This window comes from Leptonychotes weddellii, chromosome 14 (genome assembly GCF_054177405.1).
Source record: "Leptonychotes weddellii isolate Sample4059 chromosome 14, ASM5417740v2, whole genome shotgun sequence".
In the NCBI taxonomy this organism is placed as follows: Eukaryota; Metazoa; Chordata; class Mammalia; order Carnivora; family Phocidae; genus Leptonychotes; species Leptonychotes weddellii.
This window is the reverse complement of record NC_138382.1, coordinates 10,970,501-10,992,769: the sequence shown is the minus strand read 5'-3', so window position 1 is coordinate 10,992,769 and position 22,269 is coordinate 10,970,501. Positions and strand designations below refer to the sequence as shown.

The 22,269-nt window shown below is 45.8% G+C and overlaps 1 protein-coding gene and 1 long non-coding RNA gene across 7 annotated transcripts in view; one reads left to right on the top strand and one right to left on the bottom strand.

Annotated features, from left to right (window-relative positions):
- The window catches only part of TRPM3 (transient receptor potential cation channel subfamily M member 3), a 535,004-nt gene that overhangs the window by 450,314 nt on the left and 62,421 nt on the right, over positions 1 to 22,269 (top strand). For all 6 annotated transcript variants that reach the window (XM_081802839.1, XM_081802841.1, XM_081802838.1 and 3 more), the window contains 6 exons: positions 2,132 to 2,161; positions 3,027 to 3,316; positions 3,952 to 4,180; positions 6,503 to 6,670; positions 11,951 to 12,091; positions 18,850 to 18,978. In XM_081802839.1, coding sequence (XP_081658965.1) covers positions 2,132 to 2,161; positions 3,027 to 3,316; positions 3,952 to 4,180; positions 6,503 to 6,670; positions 11,951 to 12,091; positions 18,850 to 18,978 — 987 coding nt within the window. The remainder of the gene's footprint in view (positions 1 to 2,131; positions 2,162 to 3,026; positions 3,317 to 3,951; positions 4,181 to 6,502; positions 6,671 to 11,950; positions 12,092 to 18,849; positions 18,979 to 22,269) is intronic.
- On the bottom strand, positions 14,046 to 21,156 carry LOC145716987 (uncharacterized). Its single transcript, XR_014139942.1, has 2 exons — positions 19,482 to 21,156; positions 14,046 to 18,954 (listed from the first exon to the last, which is right to left on the bottom strand). It is a non-coding gene; the product is annotated as an uncharacterized LOC145716987 (long non-coding RNA).

The window sequence follows — 22,269 nt, the reverse complement described above, 5'->3', positions numbered from 1 at the left end:
AGAAAATCTGACTTCACACAAATATGTGACAAATAGGACATATATGTGTCATATATATGTCATATGTATATAAAGGAAGGAGTATTTTAATAAAATCTTTACAGATAATTATACTCTTTTTTGATGCTACATACATCAAAACTCAGTTAGCAATTTCTTAAAGATTAGTTGCAACACAAAATCTGAAATAACGTCAATGAACTTTTTATACTCTGCTACTTTAAAATGCATTGATTGAGCTTACACTTTGTATGGATCTTGGAACATGGTAGACTGGTCATTGTAGAATACTGGTTTGTTGAGTTATGTAGATCTGATGGTTGACAAATTTCATTAAACAATTTCAAAAACTCACCTTCATTAATATCACCTCCAATTTCATCAGAAAAGTCTTTAACTTCTGAAAAACTGTCCAGGTCGTGGGGGAAAGGATATGCAAGTTTCCAAAAATTCTAATTTTTTTCTAATTTCTGCTTGGAAAATGTTGTCATTGGCAACAGATACCACCAGTTATTTTCCTTGAAACAACAGCCTCACTTCGGCCATTTCCAAAAATGTCTGCCAAATGTCCAAGTCTAAGTAAACCATGGTTTGTCTGCCAGTCGTTCCTTCAAGTCGATCGCCCATGAAACAGTGTGGCCATAATCCAAATAACTGCATGTTTGTCCTCAGGACAACCCATCCCGGTTCAGTATGTAGCAGAAGTGCTTTATGCACATTTCCCATTTCATCCCTCAAAATAGTCAAAAGACTTTTTTTAGTATCGAGGGTAGAGATTTAATAAAGTTAATATTTTTTCTTAGGCCTCATCAAAGGCTTCTTAAGTACAACTGGTTTTTTGTTTGTCTTTAAACTTCAAATGCGTAACGGTGGAATCTAACGACAACTAGTAAAGTTTGGTGTCCCTGCCTTCTTCTTTCCTGCTAAGGCCCCCAGCAGTTTGCTCACCACTGTCTTTGCACCATCACTGCAAAATGTTAACACGGTGTCAAAACCAAAGAGCATCTTAGTAGTCTTAGGAAAACACCCTTGACTTCACAGAGCCCCAGAAAGGATCACATGGTTCCTGGACCACATTTTGAGAACTGTTACTCTAGCTGGCGGTGGGCATGATTTCTACTTTTAACACAGCTGATCTTCTGATGATGAAAGTATTTGATGGGGCTCGAAGACCACTTTGAAAACACCAAAAAGTATAAATCAGGAGAAAAAAAAATCACACAAATTTCAAACTGGTGGTCACTTTAGAAGCTAAAAGGGAAGGAAAGGGAGAGAGACAAGGTTCAGGCTATTCCTACTTTTGTTTTATTCCAAAATAAAATTTGGAGGAATGGTGAGTGCTGTAACCTTATTAGTTACCCGAACAACTTCCAAGATAGCACTCCACCATTCTGTAACGCTTAGAACACAGAACTGGAATTCCTGACCCCTGAGATGTAATTTCGTATCTCCGCTTCTTAGATATAAATCAAGGTCTGTAATTCGCGGAGTTGCCTTCTCTCTCCGTCTTGGCCTGTGGCTATTTGGCACATTCCCAGCATGACCAGTGATGCCACTGTATGTGCTGATGCTTTCCGTGTCATTGAGCACCTTCTGCCAAGGTCAGCACATGCCCCTGTAGCCCCACACACCCTTGCTTTACTGGACAGCTACCTAGGGAGATGGCCGGCATGAAGCCTCTGAACACGTACTCTGAATAGTCGTATTCCAAGTCTCCAGGTAGTAGAGGCCTTTCAGAGGTTTGAGAAACATCTTATGGTTTGACTGAACATTTTATGGCTCAGCCAAGTGCTGGAGGTCATGGAGATGTCAGCCAACCAGGACGTTTCTGGAAAGATGGAAGAAATTTTGGTCCATAAAAGAGATTACAAACCTGCAGGCTCTACCCTTCGCAATCTCATTAGGCCTCTCTGGAGTTCTGATTCTCTGTGATTCACCAAAATCACCAAATCCCTAATTCTCCTAGAATTTCTATAAATGGGTTCCCCTTGTGGTGTTTTATTTAGTGAAATGAATAAATGCTGTATGGTACAATAGAGTTCTTCTGTTACCTGGTTAAGATATAATAGGATTCTTTTCTTACCTCTATAAAGAAAGATCTAACTTTATGTATAACATTTTTTTTAAACAGCCCAAAGCCTTGAAACTACTGGGAATGGAGGTAAGTTTATGCCCAAATTATTAATGTCAATTATTTGTTCTCTTTATTTTACATTTTAAATATATATATGTATATACATATATATGTTCATTTAATTGGTAAGGCTTAGTACATGATTCTAAAATAAAGAAGGGAATTTTTTTCCAGTATTGAAGGGGGGGGACAAGTTACAGTAGCTTTGAAAATTCCACCATGAGGTTGCATTAGCATTACAAGTAAGAAAATAAATCTTACTTGAAATACTAACTTGAAAACCAAGGAAGCACATAAATTCCAGTGAGTGAAATCTATTCATGGGTGTTTACAACTGGCAACAGATCCAAAGGCCAGAAATACTTCACAAATGCACCTAAGAGGTATGTAGAAACTGGAGATAGATCATCTGTTTCCCATTTTCCATCTTTTGTTTGTGTGGGTATTGTTTATGCACCTGCAAGAATAGGATGTCCTTGTCCTTTCAGAGGAAAGGGCAGCGCTATCCATCATGAGGCACAAATAGCCTTACCTGTAGGAAAAAAATGGACAAAAGTGAAAGGAGGGAGGGAGGGAGGGAGGGAGGAAGGGAGGAAGGAAAGAAAAAAAAAAGAAAGAAGAGAAGAGAGGAAGGGAATGACCCATCAAAAATACTTTTTAAAAAATTAAGTATAACACTGGCATGTTCCTATAGGGCTGTGCTTATACATTCATTATAACTTGTTTTAAAGTTAGGCATGAGGGCTTTTGGGATAGGAGCTGGGATAGGCTAGTTCATTTCTCTGTCAATCCCAGAACAGGACCCATAATAGATATACAATAAATAACCGTTTTAAAAATTTAACTGATTCATTTCTAACTCCACCTCTATGTTTTTTCCCTAAAATTACAGGATGATGTCCCCTTAAGGCGAGGAAGAAAGACCACCAAGAAGCGAGAAGAAGAGGTGGACATTGACTTGGATGACCCTGAGATCAACCACTTCCCTTTCCCTTTCCATGAGCTGATGGTGTGGGCCGTCCTGATGAAGAGGCAGAAGATGGCCCTGTTCTTCTGGCAGCACGGGGAGGAGGCCATGGCCAAGGCCCTGGTGGCCTGTAAGCTCTGCAAAGCCATGGCTCACGAGGCTTCGGAGAATGACATGGTGGACGACATCTCCCAGGAGCTGAACCACAACTCCAGGTTGGCCAGCCCAGCAGGTGGGGTGGTCGGGGGACCAGGAGAGAAGGCGGGCCTCAAATACTGGAGGGTCCTAGCTACCCAAACCCTTAAGTGGAGGTAGTATTGCCTCACACAGAGGGTGGGCACGAATAATTAGCATTTGTGGCACACGGTGCTAGATACAGAAGTACACAGAGATACATAGATTTTTCTTTCATCCTCTCAACTGCCTCAAGAGGTAGGTCCTCTTACTGTGCGTATTTTAAAGCTGAAGAAAATGAGACTGGGAGAATTAAATAACTTGTCCAAGATCACACACTTGGGGTTGATAAAGCTCCAATATGAACCGAGGTCTGTCCCAGTTAAGAAGACCTACTGCACTCTAATCGTTGGTATTTTTAGTCTGCCTCCCCCATCCATAGCCTTGAACTGAGGGCCTTGAGTACCAGGACCAGGTCCTGCTTGACTTACGCCCCCAGCACATAGTAGATGCTTAGTCGATGTCGACTAGCTGAACGAAAGAACAGACTAGACCCTGTACGAAACAACGAGACCGCACAGTAACCACCTCCCGTGGCTTGGCCACTGGGTCCCCGCTTTCATCATCTAAGTCTCCAAGATGGCCAAAAGACACCTCCTCGCATTCTGTCTTCCAGGGACTTCGGCCAGCTGGCTGTGGAGCTCCTAGACCAGTCCTACAAGCAGGATGAGCAGCTGGCCATGAAGCTGCTGACGTATGAACTGAAGAACTGGAGCAACGCCACCTGCCTGCAGCTAGCTGTGGCCGCCAAGCACCGCGACTTCATTGCGCACACGTGCAGCCAGATGCTGCTCACAGATATGTGGATGGGCCGGCTCCGGATGCGCAAGAACTCAGGCCTCAAGGTCAGCACGCCCAGAAGGCCCCATTGGCTAGGAGGACCAGAGGGTTGGTTTGGAGCTCGCCAAGCCAAGTCTGCAGCGGGACTGGGCATTCTCTTGTCTCAGGAGGCTGGTTTTAAGCCCCAACTATGTATCAGAATCTTCTCTAGAGTCTCTAGAGTGGGTTGTTTTTTTTTTTTTTTTTCATATAGAGACTGCTAAGTCAGAACCTCTAGAGATGGCATGCCCAGACGTTAGTATTTTGCAGAAGATCCAGAGGTGATGGGCACACCGAGGTACTGTAGGAGGTACGATTTGCTCTGGCATGAGCCATGCTGCACCAAGAACCCCTTACTGGGCAACCCGTCACCACCGCCTGAGCCTGAATGTCTTGGCCCTCCTTTGTACCTTGTCGTAGAGACACTGGCTCTTAGCAGCTATGCTTGAGAAATGTTTTAAACTGAAATAAAAAGGAGATGGATTTATACGTAAAGATGTTGCTAGATCATCCCAATCTATTCTTTTTTTTTTAAAAAAGATTTTATTTATTTATTTGACAGAGAGAGACACAGCGAGAGAGGGAACACAAGCAGGGGGAGTGGGAGAGGGAGAAGCAGGCTTCCCGCAGAGCAGGGAGCCCGATGCGGGACTCGATCCCAGGACCCTGGGATCATGACCTGAGCTGAAGGCAGTCGCTTAACCAACTGAGCCACCCAGGCACCCCATCCCAATCTATTCTTAAGTGAAGAAAAACAATTTGTAGACCAGTTATATAGAGCCTGAGTCCATATTTGTTTTTTTTTAAGCATGTACGTGCATAGTTATATTTATACATAATTTTGTTAAGTAACCAGGAAGGGTACACCATAAGTTGTTTGTAGTGGTTACCTCTGGGCTCGAAAGTACAAGACGTAGGATGACATGTGGCTTTGCTTCTTTGTTTTCTGTAGTGTTTCACAAGGAAGACATTACACTGAAAGAAGTACAGAGAAAGAAAAAAATGGGAGGGAAAGATTGAAAGAATGTTTGCAAATGCTTTCTCTGTCTAGAGTTTGTGGCTCTGACAACGGAAGTCAAGCTCATATTACCTGGAGCTACCTGATCTAGGTAACTCTGAGGTCAGCCCAAAGCAGAAGGGCCATCAGACCAGAGCATTTTGCTGAGGCCACCCTGATGGAACCAGCACCCCTCCCCCATGCCAACCTTCCCGTGGGCTCTTGGCCCAGAGTCACAGAAGGGCTCCATGACATGGGTCGTGGGCGCTCCACAGCCACACCACTAGTGACCGCCAAGCCTGGCTCTCAGCTCCGAGGACAGGGTGTCATGTCCCCTGACGGCTGCCAGCATGCCACCTGAGCCTTCCCAGGCCTGCCAGGCACCCCGACTTCAGGGTCACCACCCTCCCTTTTCTCTTGGCTGCTCCCGAGTCCCCGTGGGCATTCAAGCACAGGCTGTCCCTGCCTCATTACTTGAGGATCATTTTCACTTACTGTTCGGGATCTCTCCGAGCCCCTCACCTTGATGCGGTTTCTTCAAGGGGCTCGCATTCAGAAGCCTTGTATAGCAGACCCAGTTTAGTGACTGAGAGGAGAGGCAGGAGAAGATCGAGAGGGCTCAAGTCACATGCCTGAATTATCATTCAAAGGCAGAATGAGATCGTCCTCCCAGGAGAAGGGCCCATGGAGGTGGAAGCGTGTCGTTTATACCTGAGAGGAACACAGTGCTGAGCCTCCTGGAGTCTTTGTGTAGGGGGTTCTCATGGCGAATACTGAACCCACGGGTGTGTGTGTCTGTGTGCGATCGCTATAGTAACAGATGCCAGGGGAGTCATCGGCAATGAAAACATGCTTTCCCACATGGACTTTCTCAAGGTGAACTGGGGACAGCATTTTTTACAGAGATAACAAGATGATGCATAATCGGCTCCACTTGACATGTTAGCAAATAAATGCCAGCGGACATACGTATGAATTGATTTCGCAAAGCCAAGTGCTAATGGCTAAAGGAGAATCTGAGTTCTTTCCCACTTTTGCCTCGGGCAGGGTCTGTCACTTTCCTCAGTTTCCCCCATGCCAAGTGGACATTAACTGAGTAAGATGTATTTGAGCAAGATGCTCTGTTTCTCCAAAATCGGGCTGAGCTACCGCTGTGTGTGACAGTTCTCAGACGGGCAAGAGTGACCCCCTGGGCAGTAACATATGCAGGTCCTCGCTTGGGGCACACACAGCGCACGCGCATGCGTACACACACCCCCCCACCCTAGGCCACTCTGATTCTAAAAAAAAACCCGCCCTAATCTTAATCCTTTAAATGTGATTATTATTATTATCATTATTATTACTTTAGGTAATTCTGGGAATTCTACTTCCTCCTTCAATTCTCAGCTTGGAGTTCAAGAACAAAGACGACATGCCCTATATGTCTCAGGCCCAGGAAATCCACCTTCAAGAGAAGGAGCCGGAAGAGCCAGAGAAGCCCACGAAGGAAAAAGATGAAGAGGACATGGAACTGACAGTAAGGAAAACTACACGGTCATGGTCCACGGGCAGCAACCCTAACCCACTTGTCCCAATGCTACGGCTTAAGTCTCAGTCACTCCCGAGCTCACCCTCCAACCGGGTGCTTCGTTGAAGTACTGAGACCCGGGTATTATAAAAGTGTCTTCTCTGTGCATAAATAGCATAACCATAGGGCCTATTTCTGTGCAGAATCCTTCAGCCAGAGTCTGTGGCACAGGACAACCCAGGGAAATTCAAAAGCAAGGCACCCTCAGCTTTCCAAACAGGCAATGCTTTATACGCAAGCAGGTGAGAGGGCAGTCTGGGCCTACGAAGGAGGCAAAGGCATTTATGTGGTGGGAGGAGCCAGCTTCCCTGGGCTCGAACTGTGCCGGGGATCAGATGCTATGCCTTTTTCTGTCTTCAGGGTCAGGCTCACAAACACAGGATTAATTGAATTTTGAGTTTTGTATGGAAGGCTTTTATTAGCTCTCCCTGGTGTAATTATAGAACGTGGATGCTTTGTTCTGCAGGGAGAACGGGGCAGCTGGGCATGGGACAGCTTCCCACAGCCCCTGAGTAGCATGACTGCTACTGGATTGTACCCAAAGTCTAAAAATATCACATGCCATTAAAGGGACAGACAGGGCTTCAGAGTTTTGGAGACATCAAGTAACAACTCCATAGGCCTTCCTCGATATCCCCCACCTTCCCCACCGTGACTGTGATGACCCAAAAAGCCTGTGAGGAGAGAAAACAAAAATTGGTTTTGCCCTGGTGACAAAAGGCTCTTCGCGTTATTATCCCAGTGGGACCACCCTGTGAATTGTTTTTCTTCCAGATCAACAATATTTCCTTCCTAGAGGAAACAATCCCAACCCCAAGTACAGCAGGGCATAGGCATTTGACCACTCTTTTGATTGATTAATCATTCACAGTGTTTGACTCACAGAGTTAAGTTTGTTCTCCATTTCAGGATTCTTATAAAAATGAGTGGACAAGTCTGCTTGCCTCTGTGATAGGATCAGATGACTGTCTTCTGTAAAGATTTTACCGTAGTGTTGGCCTCTGAATCCTTCAAGGATAGGGAATGATATTTTAAGCATTAACAGAAACATTAGTAGTCATAATACCAAATCTTTACTGAACACTTCAGTAGAGGGGTAAAGAGTATACACCCTGGAGCTAGAATCCTGCCCCGAGCCTCCTGCCACTCATGGTGGGACCTGGGGCACAGTTGCTTAACGTCTGTCATGGGAACAAGAACATTGTCTAGCTCACAGGTGGTTTTTCAGTTTAAAAAGTGTACATGTAAATTCTCTAGACCAGGGCCTGGCACACAGTAAGCCTTGATAAATGTTTGCAAATATTGTGAAAATAGTGACAAATGTTTGACGTGTGCTTACTCATGGAATCCTCACACTATCCCATGAGGTAGGTACTATTATGATCATCCCATTTTACAGATGAGGAAGCTGAGACTCAGAGAAGTTAAATCGCCCAAGGTTACCCAGCTAATTAGTTGCAAGGCCAGGATTAGAACCCAGGCATGGAGATCCCACTGGTCATGCTTGGAGGCCTGTAGGCTCAGGGATGCAGAGAATTCCTTCTTGGTCTCAAATGTAGGTATTCCGTTGGTTCTGTCTACCATGTAGCAGAAAGAATCCAAAAATAATGCATGGGCCTCCTACGTCAAGTATAACATGGCTTGAAGGCTCAGGAAGGATCCTATGAAGGCGGCCTGGTGCTGAATCAGCATTCTTTCTGGTTGGGTCTCAAGCAAGAAAACAAAGGAAGCAGCTCCTTCTCCTGCTCTGGGTAGAGCTTTGAGGATCTGGTCCAAAGTCTGCTTCCCAGAGAGTCAGTCCTGCTGTTGTTCACTGAGAACCCAAGTGAAAGCCAGCCCATGAGCAGTGCGGCCTGGCCTTCTTCCCCACAGGCAGAAAGAACTAGGAGGAATGGAAGAAGGGACTTGTGCGCTGATAAAGTCAGGGCTGGACAGCAGATATCTTTAAGGTGGAGCTTCCTTTGACCCCAGTGACAATTCTGTCACCGCTGGATCACTGGTCTTCACTCACCCCAGGGAGGATTGGAGAATGCAGCCCGTTGACACCTCCACTCTTTTCATAGGAACGATATCTGGACGTCCGTGTTAAGCCAACATCTCCTTTCTTGGACTGGGATGTTTTCCCGTGGCCCTTCCAAAGTTATATACAAAATATGAGTCTCAGTTTCATCTTGATAGCCTTTCATAGATCTTTCCCAGACTTGACATCTGTGTCCAGCCAGCAAAAAATTCTCCAATCCATATTGTGCAGTTTTGCCTGTATTTGACCCTATTACATTCTGCTAAAGGAATGTAGTCAAAGGAAATGTTTGGCTACTGGGAAGAGAAATCAAGAAAATCAGTGAGTTAAGCTGCTTAGGCTGGAATTAATGAAATTTCAAAAATGCTTTCCTTAAACCCACGAAAGAAAAGCTTTCAAAAAAAAGCATTCACTTGGGAATGTATCAGAATTATAAAGGCAAAACAGGCTGTGGTGTTTTTGTTTTTTGTGTTACGCATTGCCAGATAAGTGTGTTTGCACTCTGCCTCCTAAAGTCTCAGCCTGTCCATGGACCCAGGGCATTGTTTCAACTCTGTTGGGGAAGCCGCTGTCCCTAGAGGTTACCCCAAGATGTCACACTCCAAGATGCCTCAAACTCCCCAAGCTGCCTTTACTAACATCCTATTATGTCCCCAAATGGTACTGTATTATTGAGCAGATGAAGAAGTAGAACAGAAGCAGGATAATTATGTTACATAAATTATAAATTATAGAAGGATAAATACCATGGAACTTCAGAGTTTCTTGAGGTCAGTGGTCAATATTTATAGAAGTCTAATGTGCTGTATCCATCATGAAGGTTGACCCAGCTCACTGATCAAAAGGAAGACGTGGATAGGCCATCAAATGGGATCTTACCTATTCATTAAGTCAAGGTAACTGTCTAGCCAGAGAGTCCATATAGGAATGGAAATTACCTTGTTACCATCTCCAGAAATCCCATTGATTAAAGGGTTCATCATTTGTGATTGTTATATATTTGAGTAGGTGGATAGTTGAGGCAATGACAAAAGTAGTTGAAACTTATATATGTGTGTCTTGAGTAAGGTGGTTTGAAACCAGAATTATCTGTTCTCAAATTCAAGATAAACAAATTTGCCCTGTTCTTACACTTAATAAAAATCTCATTTCCCTCAAAAAAAAAAAAAGTCTTACCATTTGCAACGATATAGTTGGCACTAGAGGGTATTATGCTAAGTGAAATAAGTCAATCAGAGAAAGACAATTATTATATGATTTCATTCATATGTGGAATTTAAGAAACAAAACAGCGGGTCATAGGGGAAGGGAAGGAAAAATAAAATAAGACAAAAACAGAGGGAGGTAAAACATACATTTTGCCTGTATTTGACCCTATTACATTCTGCTAAAGGAATGTAGTCAAAGGAAATGTTTGGCTACTGGGAAGAGAAATCAAGAAAATCAGTGAGTTAAGCTGCTTAGGCTGGAATTAATGAAATTTCAAAAATGCTGAGGGAACAAACTGAGGGTTGCTGGAGGGGAGGTAAGTGGGGGATGGGGTAACTGGGTGATGGGCATTAAGGAGGGCACTTGATGGAATGAGCACTGGGTGTTACACACAACTGATGAATCACTGAACTCTACCTCTGAAACTAATAATACACTATATGTTAACAAATTGAATTTAAATAAAATAAAATAATAAAAATAAATAAAATCTCCCAAACATTGTAGAACTAACCTTGCTTTAGAGTAATATTGAAAGAATTAAAGCCAGCACACCTGAGTGGCTCAGTCGGTTAAGCATCCAACTCTTGATCTCAGCTCAGGTCTTGATCTCAGGGTTGTGAGTTTGGGCCCCATGTTGGGCTCCATGCTGGGCATGGAACCTAATGAAAGAAAGAAAGAAAGAAAGAAAGAAAGAAAGAAAGAAAGAAAGAAAGAAAGAAAGGAAGGAAGAAAGGAAGGAAGGAAGGAAGGGAAGGAAGGAGGGAGAGGGGGAGGAAGGAGGGAAGGAAGGGAAGGACAGCCAATAAATTATGCTATATTAGACCCCTGATAACACTTTTCTTTTTTCTGGTGAGAGATTCCCAACTAGATCATTTCAGTCAAGAATATCCAAGGAAGTCTCAGTTCATTGTAAACACTAGCTAGAATATACTGAGCACTTATTAAGTGCCAGATGCTTATTGATTTATGGACCAATCCTATAAAAGATGTTATTATTACCTCCAATTTAAAGATAATTCAGAGAGGTTAAAAGATTTTCCCAAGGTGCCATGGATTCTGAGTATCCAAGAGAGGATTCAGTCATCCTTCTGAGTGACCCAAAGTCTGGAACTCTTCACCAATAGGATCTTCAGCCATCTTTGGGACACTTATCCTGTCACTTGCTGCCCAGACAGGCGTGCATTTGCCTTTCCTCAAATTCTGCCTTTTTTGTGATGTTTAATCACTGTTTTTGCTGCTGCTGTTGCCATGAGTGAGAAGGAAACAATTCTGTTTGTAAAGAAACTTCCAACAGCTTGGAGATGAGGCCTCTCCAGGTCAGGCCCTGCTTCTCCTAGTCCCACTTGGCTGACTGTCCCACAAAGAGGAAGGTGGTATGCCTAGGAATTGCCATGAAACTAATACCAGCAGTAATTCAGGATTTATGGGGTTTGAAATCAAGGAACCAAGGTTTATGCCTAAGGGTTGAGGAGATGTTTCTCACCTAACTAAGCTCTAGGCACTTCAGATAACTTAGCCTCTGGAACACTCATAACATTTGGGTAAGTTAGGTATTACTGGTCCAGTGTATTTTTTACTTAAGGGTCATTAGCATGAGTGAAGACAGAATTCGTATCCAGATCTTCCTGTCTCATTACATATATGGGGAGAGGGGCTGGAAAGAAAAGACAGATTCTTGGCCTTTCCAGGCTGTAATTTTTCTCCCTCTCAGAACTCTGGGTATCTTCCATCATGGACATCTTCCAGAGCTCCCAGGGTAGAAGAAAAGAGTGTAATCAAGAGCTAGCCCTAAGGCCTTCCATCCCAGGCAAAAACCTTTGATTCTATATATAATGCAAATGCACCCTTAGGGAAGGCACAGCCTCTGAATCTCTGGGGAACTTGGACAAAACTCTCTAGTTCCATGAGCATGCATTCCTGATTTGTAAAATGAGCACAATTAAACTACCTGTTCCCCAGAGCACTGCCATGATGGTATTGATTCTCTTCCACTGTAGGCAATGTTGGGACGAAACAATGGGGAGTCTTCCAGAAAGAAGGATGAAGAGGAAGTTCAGAGCAGACACCGGCTAATCCCCCTGGGCAGAAAAATCTATGAATTCTACAATGCACCCATCGTGAAGTTCTGGTTCTACACGGTAAGCATCTTCCTTTTTCGTCTTCCTCATGGATGACCACAGAGAGTCAAGGTCAGGTTCTCGTGCACCTACCCGGTTTCCTCTGTGAGTCACAATGTAAGGATCGCACAGGCAGGAATGAAAGCTTTTCCCAATGTTCTGCAAGATGTGTGGAATTTGTGAGGCAGCTTCCACAGTGTCTGCGTTTCTCCTCCTTGCAGAAAATAAAGGAAATGGTAGAAGTGAGAACTGACAGAAATAGAGGTGAGATGAGTATGAGTCTAGTCTAGCAGGAAAATAGATGTCATTTTCTAAAACACTTCTGTGTTCTGGATGGATGAGCGCTGGATCAGAGTTGCCCATTTTTGATGCCAATCCTGAGTTTGGGGAACACGTGAAAGGTAAGGGCTGAGCAGAGTGTTAAAAGTAACACCACTAAAGGGGGGGTAGCCTAAGTGTGTGACTACTGCCAACCTGGGAGTGTCATCAAACAACCTTTCTTGCTCAGACACAATTAAACAACATGCCAACCAAAGCAGCAAAAACCACTCACAGTAACCTACAGTCACAGCAAAGACAGTGCAGTGCCCACCACGCAAGAGTTTTCTGCCCTTGAGATGAAAGATGGTCCCTGAAATAGCCTCTGGATATAGTAGAAATGGCTCGACTGTTGGTTTTCTACTTCTACGTTTCATGGTATTTTAAGCCGAAGGTGAGCTCGGGCCCAGGTCAGCTCTGTTCTCCCAGCCACGGTGGCACTGTCCCAGGGGAAGGACGGGCGTCTGTATTTTTGGCCTTTCTCACAACCAGCTACATACACACCAGTCACCTGAGTCAGCAAAGGAAAATCCGAGTCTGAGGCCAAGATGACTCAGATGACTAGCTGAGGTCTTGTTCTGTGTGGTTCTGTATGCTAACACTTAACGCCGGCTTTTAATCAGGCTTTCGTAACCTCAGCGCTATTGACGTGTTGGGCAGAATGGTTCCTGGTGAAGGAGGACTGTCCTATGCATCATGGCATGTTCAGCAGCAGCCTTGGCCTCTGTCCACTAGATGCCAGTAGCAGTCTCCAGCCCCCGAGCGTAACAACCACAATGTCTCCGGATATGGCCACATGTCCCCTTATGGGCTGACGTTGCCACCAGCTGAAAACTACTGCTTTCAACTATGGTCTTGGAAGAGGATATAATCAAAATATAATTATCAGATTTTTTCAGTGAAGTAAAAACTCAAATATATGAATATTACAAAAAAATACTCCTCAGAAAGAATTAAGACTTGCAAAAATAATTTTGATTTATATATTTTACATATATATGATTTTTACCTTGCAGTAAACAAGTTAGTGGTGACCAGCATGGACTTTGGGGTAAGACAGGCTGAACAGAAATCCTGTCTGTGCCTCTCAGTATTATTGTGTGACCTCAAACTAGCTACTTGAGCACTCCGTGCCCAGATTCCTTAAGATAGGGATAATAATAGTACCTAATTTGTAGGATTTGGGAAAGATTAAATGTGTTAAAATATGTAAAGCACTTAGAACAGTGCTTGGAACATGTAAGCACAATATAAATGTAACTGTTTTTATTCCGAGGCTAGTCACATTGCACAGTGATAGTGTTTTTTATTCATCCATCCACTCAATAATGATAATATCCCATTGTTGAACACCTACTGTGACGCACTGTTATAAGTGCTTTACATATACTTTCCTTAAACTAACAGTTTTATCAAGATAATAATTTTACTGCATTTTACACCCATTCCTGTCCTTCCACTTATACCAGGCTGCCTCAATTGTCCCCGCCTAGAACAGGACTCTGCAAACTACATTCCCACAGGGCGAATCCAGTCCCAAATCCAGGCCCATTATTGTGGACTGTGAGCTACAAATGGTTTTTACATTTTTAAAGAATTGAAAATAAAATCAACGGAGAACACTTTATGACACATGAAAATTATATGAAATTCACACTGCAGTGTCCATAAAGTTTTATTGGAACACAACCAATTTCACTTGTTTACCTATAATCTGGCTGCTTTTGTGCTACAAGGGTTGAGTCAATTACTTGCCATAAAGATTGTCAGGCCCACAAAGTCTCAAAAATTGACTTTCTGGTCATTTACAGAAGAAGTTTGCTAACTCCTGACATAGAGCGTAAAGGAACCAGGAGAAGCAATAGTATCGAGAATTATCTATCACCTTTACAAATACAGGACTCCCTTCTCTTATCCTTCCAAAACATCTCTTTTTTCCCTTGATCTTTGTTCAGTATTAACTTTATTTCCTTGATTCCCTTGGTCCCCATTTATTCAGCTGTAGCAATTCGTTAGCCAAGGATGCTTTTATTGTTGTTGTTGTTGTTTTTTTAAGATTTCATTTATTCATTTTGACAGAGAGACAGAGAGAGAGGGAACACAGCAGGGGGAGTGGGAGAGGGGGAAGCAGGCCTCCCGCCGAGCAGGGAGCCTGATGCAGGCCTCCATCCCAGGACCCTGGCCGGGATCATGACCTGAGCCGAAGGCAGACACTCAACGACTGAGCCACCCAGGCACCCCAAGGATGCTTTTAAACCAATGCCCTGGACAGTGGTTTTCAGTCTCGGCTACACATTGGAACCACCTGGAGTACTTTAAAAAGAAAAAAACATCTGGGTTCTATTTAATCTCTATCTTCATCTATTTTTGTAAAGGCACCTGGGTTCTCTTCTCAGCGATTCTGACATCATTTGTCTGGGGCACAGCCCAAGCATCGGGATATTTCAAAGCTCCTAGGTAGTTGTAATGGGTAGCCAGGGTTGAGAACCACTGCCCCAGACAGAGGGCTGAGTTTTTAGCCCGGTATTTTCCCAAGATTCTATGATGATAAAGAATCTTGTTAGAAATGCAAATCCTGGTCCCATCACAGACCCATTAAATCAAATCTCCAAGGAGGAGATGAGGAGGCTCTAGGTTTAACAAGCTGCCCGAGTGAGTCCTGTGGTTCGGGAAGCTTGGGACACACTGCTTTCCTTGTATCGTTAGTCGCAGGTCGTGAAGCTGCCTCTGAGAAGGGGAGCCTGTGTGTCCAGCTCCCTTCTGCACAGCTGATTGTATACAGGACGCCCCAGTCCTGTTCGGTTGTGTTTACATGACTTTCAGAAATCCACGTTTATGCATTTGCAAAGCCCAGGCCTCAAGGAAGTACGCCGAGACGAGGAGCACCCAATTTTTAAGTCCCCAGAGAGGCTTAACAGTAGAATTCAGCTTTAGAGCAAAGGTCCCCTTGGCTTGCGGTTGTGTTCTTTTCTGTAAGATTATTTCCCACTCTGATTTCAAAAAACATCCCCTTCTATGCTCCCAAGTTTCTGAAAGATAGGACACACCTCAGTTCCGCATAACCTCACTTCTAATATCTTAGCAAGCTTCCGGAAGAGCAGGTTGGGTCCTCTTCTGTTCCAAGAAGAAAGGAGGCAGGGATCCAACTGGCTCCCAGACCTGGTTTGCGATGAAAGCCATTTCAAGTGCCCAGTTGGAGAGGATGCCAATTCAAGGTATAAAAGAGGACCCAAGTCAGAGCGCAAGGGACGTGCTCTGAGCTCCTCCGGCAGTGACAGACTCCTTCCTCCATTTCAATGCCACGTGTCCCCTCCACTCTCCAGCAGCCGTGGGAAAAGGCCCCCCAGAGATCCACGCAACCTGCCTCGGGCTGTGGGGCTTGCATTGCATAGTTTAGGAGTTGTGCATCTTGGTCAATGGAAAATTTATACAAAGACTGTAGAAGCCAATAAAATACAAACCCTTATAGGATTCCCACTGGCTTCAATAAGAGTCATAAGGTTATGTTTCTGTTCAAAGCTTTGACATTCTACCCAGAGCTTGTTAAAGCTCACAGAAGATATGTGTGTACGTGTCTACACACACACACACACACAACATGAAAGCATGTCACATTAAGGTAATCTGCAGCAAAGACCCCATGAATGTTGGTGAGTTCTAAGATAGGTTGCCTCCCAGACAGCCGCCAGTCCTCTGTCGTGCCATTTAAACACGTTTAAAGCCGTATTTTTGGAAGTCCATGTTTTGAGAGTTGTCCCAAAATGTTATATTGTACCTGATTATGGAAGGAAAAGCATTATAGAGTAACTGGGATTTAAAGAACAGGCTGATCATGGAAGAAGCATAAACAATAAGGAGGGCAGTTTAGAAAAGGAGAGGTATGACTAGTTAATGGGATCAAAAGGAAGCAAGGAGTGAGGTTAAGAGGAGACAAGAGGAATAGAAGTTTCTTGGAAAAAAAGAGGCAAATAATAACAGTAGCCACCATTCACTGGGCCTCTACTGTCAGGAAGGAGATACACATTGTTCCCCCCACTCTCCCCCCAGTCCTTCCCAAAGCTCTGTAAGGTCAGTAGCTATCATCACAGGATTGGAGGCCCAGGCAGATGACATGATTTACACAAAATGATACAGCTTGGAAGGACCTGAGCTAGGATTTAAATCCCAATTTCACTGACTTGGGTGTCTACATTCCTTCCACCAAACGAATATGCTAGACCCGTATTTGGAGGACAGAGGCAGGTTGGAGGAGTTAAATGCTAAAATGCCGAGGTTCTGGGAGAATATGTGGGTGTCACTGGGCCTACATGTGACAAGAGAAGATAATGCTTTGGAATGTGTTGCAATGAATTGGGTAAAATAATAAACACCAGGGCAGTTAAGGAGACTGGTTTCTCCTAGAAGCAATGCAATGGGATCCAACAAACAAAAAGAAGCAACCAGAAAGAAGGATTTCAGGCCGGAAGGAGGCTGAGACTATGTTTTAGAGTTTAGCCATCAAAGTCCACTGTGTCTTGAGAAATACTCACGGGGACGCCAGAGAGTGGGATGCCAGTGTATAATGGAAAACAGGAACCACATGAACCAAGTTAGATTTTAAACACCATCCTACGTGATTTTAAGTAGAGCTGACTTCTCAAGTGAGGTTTGCAGAGGGTGCTAATGATCCTGAAGGGGCGGAGTGGGACCTGAGGTGTGGAACAGAATGACAGTCCCTGAAGGGGTGGGCGTACAAAAGCGCATCCGTGAGGTGGAGAATGAGCCCTCCTGGCCCTCCGGCCTCTCCACAGCTTCCGCACCTAATCTCGTGGAACTCTGACATCTGTTCACCTTGCCAGAGATGAGAAATTAGAGGGTTGTGTCTGTAGATGCACCAATGTTAATAGGGTCTTTAAAAATACCTTTGACTCCTATTAAGAATCTACGCATCCCTTTTATTGAGAAAGGAAAGAAAGGAAGAGAGAGAGTGAGTGGCCCCATTAGCAGAGAACGCAGCTTGTCTTTAGCTCTCTAGGGCTGCCAGTTCCCCTTCTGCCTCTCAGCCAGGCTGCGCCTTTCTCCACCTGCTAAGCTGCCCACCAGGGCGCCGAAGCTACGCTGTACCTCCAAGGCCTCAACCTCTTTGCCCACACCGTGTCCTGTTCTTTGCTATGTGGGCTCTGAAGAGTGCAGATAGGAATAAACTCACTCTCAGTTCCCACTCACAGCCCCGAGGGCCCCCAAAGCCAGCAGGCACCTTAGTCAGCTCGAGGCATTGCCTAGAAAAGGTTGAGCTTATGTGCCATTTCCCTGAGGGGGCCTTTTTCTCCAGAGGTTCCTCGGTCCCCTGTGCAAGAACCTCACCAGCCCTCCTCCACTCCACCCTACTCGTTGAGACATAGCTGAATCTTCCAGTGACAGTCACCAAACGTGAGCCCTGAGTTTTCCTCGGACACCTAGCACTTCAGCCAGTCCTGTCAGCATTCAACCAGGATTCGAGCCTCGTGAGGATTACACCCCACTCCAAGCCACGGTTGGCCACACAGACCCATTCCTTTCTATACATCGCTTTATCTTCTCTTGTATTCTTTCGAAGAAGCAGAAACCAGGGAGGAATATCCCAACTTGGATAGGGTGGGGAGGTGATGCAATGGAAAATAGATAAAACCCGCCCAGGGTCCCACCAAGCCAAACACATTAAGGTAGGAGGAAAAAAAAAAAAAAGAAGAAGACATGATATCAGAAAAGAATTCAAGTGGGACTTTAAGATAAAGTCCAGTCTATTTTTACGTTGGTTTGACCAGTTTACAAGTACAGAATGTGTCTTCCTTTCCTTCCTACAGACATTTAATCTACCTGGCGTCCATTAATAAGCACAAATCCACTGTGTGCCCTAGTTCAGGAACCTGAGGCTCAGGCATGAGCAAGAACTGCCCTGAGAGAAGAGGTTCCCTTTTTAGCCAGAAAGACATGAGAAACTGGGTAATTGTGAAACAAAATGATGCATCATGACACAGAGGTATAAGCAAAGTACTGGGACCCAGAGACACATGTAAGGGTCAAAAGGAAGACAGCATATCATATGATTTCTATTATTACAGTCTTTTTAAAATTATTATTTGACTATGGGCGCGTGGGTGGCTCAGTTGGTTAAGCGACTGCCTTCGGCTCAGGTCATGATCCTGGAGTCCCTGGATCGAGTCCCACATCGGGCTCCCTGCTCGGCAGGGAGTCTGCTTCTCCCTCTGACCCTCCCCCCTCTCATATGCTCTCTCTCATTCTCTCTCTCTCAAATAAATAAATAAAATCTTAAAAAAAAAAATTATTATTTGACTAGTTGAAAGCTTTGAGGTTAATTCCGTCGTGAATTCTGCGTCCTGCTTGCTGACCTTGTTCTGTCCTGCGGGGCGGTGGCCTTGCCCGAGTGCAGGGCCCCTGGGTCTTCGGAGCCAGAGTGTGCTATTTATTGTGTTTCCTTACAGCTGGCGTACATCGGATACTTGATGCTCTTCAACTATATCGTGTTAGTGAAGATGGAGCGCTGGCCTTCCACGCAGGAATGGATCGTCATTTCCTATATATTCACCCTGGGAATAGAAAAGATGAGAGAGGTAACTACTTTTGTAAAAGAGAACATTGGAGAAAGACGGTGGTTAGTTACACTTGTGGGTGGAAGGGAGAGGTGGCTGCTAGGGATCCAAATTAAGCCAGAAACTGGGTTGTCTAATGCTGCCATAGAAATAACAGACTTGGCCTTGAGGGCCGCTGACAACCTGGGGAAGCATCAGTGTGTGCGTCTAGAGGTTGCCACTCTGTGTATGCTTAGGGTTTGCTCTAGCTTTTGCCCAGAGAGCTCTTGCCCCAAGAAACCCTCCAGTTGTCTTCGACACTGTTTACGCCTCTCTTTCGTCAACTCTATAAACAGGACTTCTCAAATTGTTCCATTTTCCCACTTTTAACTCCCACTGCAACCCTTTACTCTGGGTCTCTTTGGACACTGTCATCCAATACCTCTGATTCTTCAAATGCGTTTCAGCAGCTCTGGGAGGAGGAACTATGCTCTCATTCATTAATTTATCCTCTGGTTTATTCCTTCTCAACATTTATTATGTACCTGTTCAACACCGGCCTTTCCACCAGCGCTGGGCATCACTGAGGTGAAATGAAGAGATTTCTTGTCCTTCGGGTTGAGGGCGTGGGTACCCCTCTTCTCCCCCTAATCCCCATGTTGTAAAAGGAGCTATCGTAACCCCACTCCCATAGATAGGACTTGCTTGAAGTCAAAGCCAGTCTCAGGGGCCTTCAGAATGTGAGCTGCTAAAATGAATGTGCTCAAGCAATGGTCCACCAGAGGGCTCTGCAACCCTGCTCAACGTGCCCCACAAACTCCCATTCTCTAGGCTGGAGGGAAGGCTGGCTCGTGCTGTGTGATGATTCTTTTGCATTTCCCCCTGGAACTACAGTCAGCAGGCAAGGTCTTTTCTGGAAGAATTACTCTCCATCAAGTCCACTGCACCCTCAGGAGCTCTGGAACAATCCTACTCATTGTACTACAGTGAGTGGGAAAATATGTATCGGGCTCCACAGAAAAAAAGGATTCCTACAAATTCATAAATTCACCCTTGCCTTCATTACCAAGACAGGTGAAAAGACCCTCAGTATCTTAGGTTATAGCTCTCGAATGTTCTCTTCCAGAAAAAAAGGGATGCAGTATCTATTAGATGCCATCATATGGGGGTCACCCCCCCAAAATCTCTTAAATATATTTAGAGCCCTTCTTTTGGGCTTTTAAACTGCTTTGGGGATACTTAAATTCTAATCGGCATGCCCCCATCCTGAGAGTTTGGAGGGGTACACTAGTCCCATTCTATGAGACTGGATTTTTTTTATTCTTTTTTTTTTAAATGGATGATGCCTTGCTTGGCCTTGTTCTACTTGATCGTCCACTCTTAGGTCTTCCTATTCACAGCGCCTTCTACTTCCTGACCAGGGCTGTGGACTTCCCATTTGTGAACTCAACAACTGTAATAAATTTGCTGTGGTCTTTGCGTCGCTCTCTGAGAACTGAGGCCTTCTACTGCTAAGGGCTCTGCGCTGCTCAGTAGGAGCTCCTCTCCCGCGATTTAACGCCCTGATGCATGTTCCTTCCCCATGATAAGCAGAAAAGGGAAAAGACTTGGGCAGGGAGACTGGAATCCCTCCAGGGACCAGACTGGAAGAAGACAGGGAGCAGTCTGTACTCCGCGGACTGTTCTGGAAGAGGCTGCCAAGCAGTCGGGCTGCCAGGAACCTGCCGGCCTGGATATCCATTTCTCCTGAGGCGGCATGCAACAGCGGACAGGGCAGGGCTCTGCAGGCTCGGGTCAGCAGGGGGTCAGCCCCAGAGTCCCGGCGTCCGAGGAGGCCGAGCAGGGAGGCGCTGACCACCTTCCTATCCGACCTGTTCCTCCTCGGCCTGGCGAGGCGGCCGCCCCGCCCGGCGTCCGTGGACCCAGCCCAGATGCTCAACCGCCCCGAGGCTGAGGACCCCACAGGTCCCGCCTCCGCGCCTCCCGCAGCGCGCGGGCACACAAGATCCTGGAAACGTGGAAAAGTCTGTAGGCTTTCCGGCCTTCCCATATACAAGTAGGGCTTTGTGGTTTCACACGCGGCCCTCCCATTCCCAGCACCACATACTTCTGCGCGCGGTCACCAAAGCAAGCCGCGGGGGTCCCTCAAGAGCCCGGAACTGTTTACAGCGCGCGTGGGCGGACGTCCTCCCGCCCGGACCCTCCTGCCCGCAACCCCGCGAGGGCGCGGCGGGGCCGCGGCTCGCCGCCACGCCCCCTCCCGCCACCACGCCCCCTCCCGCCGCCACGCCCCCTCAGGGCCTGTTGGAGAAGTTTTCGCGCTGGGGTCTCTGTGCTTCTGTTTCCCCGCAGCCGCTCAGCCCCCATCTCTTTTATGTTGAGATTTCACAAAAATATTTCTGCCGGTTACAAAATGAAGCTATCAACCTCTGTGTTGTCCAGTTAGGTGTAGGAAAGTGTGACTCAGGGTTAGAAAAACTCCAAGTCATTTCCCATCCCCCCCTTTGCCCACACACACGGAGTTTTTCCTCCTTAAGATGGACCCCGGTGAGGGCGCCTGGGTGGCTCAGATGGTTGGGCGTCTGCCTTCGACTCAGGTCGTGATCCCAGGGTCCTGGGATCGAGTCCCACATCGGGCTCCCCGCTCAGCGGGGAGCCTGCTTCTCCCTCTGACCCTCTCCCCTCTCATGCTGTTTCTCTCTCGCTCACTCTCTAAAAAATAAATAAAAATCTTAAAAAAAAAAAAAAAAAAGATGGACCCCGGTGAGAAGCCACCAGGACGGCAGCAGGTGCGGAAATCCCTGACGGCTAGGACAGTGGCCCTCAACCTGTTGTCACCAGCTTTACCTGGGAACTCGTTAGAAATGTAAACTCTCGAGCCCCACACCAGGCACACCGAAGCAGACTCTCCAGACGTAGGGCGCAGCCATCGGTGCCTTCGCCAGCCCTCCAGGTGATTCTGATGCATGCTCAAGTTGAAGAAACCATGGGCTAGGGTTTAGGAATACAGCACTGCAGACGAGGAAGCGTGAGGCTACCAGCTGGCTCTGGTATCTCGGGCAGCACTCCAACCCCTCGTCCTAAGACCTCCCTTCCTTAATATTTCAGGCCAAGGTAAGCCAGGAGAGGCGACACGAGGATTCAAATAAATAGCTGCAGATTAGATCTGGCCCCTGTCCTTGCTTTCCTCCCCTTTGAGAGGAGGTCCTGGGCTGGGAAAGGGGGCTGGTGATGGCTCGAAGGGACGGAAGTCTCAGGGTAAACACAGAGGATTCGTGAAGGTAGCCCAGCTATACAGTCTCGCTAGGCCTCCCTCCTAGCCTTCCTGGCTCC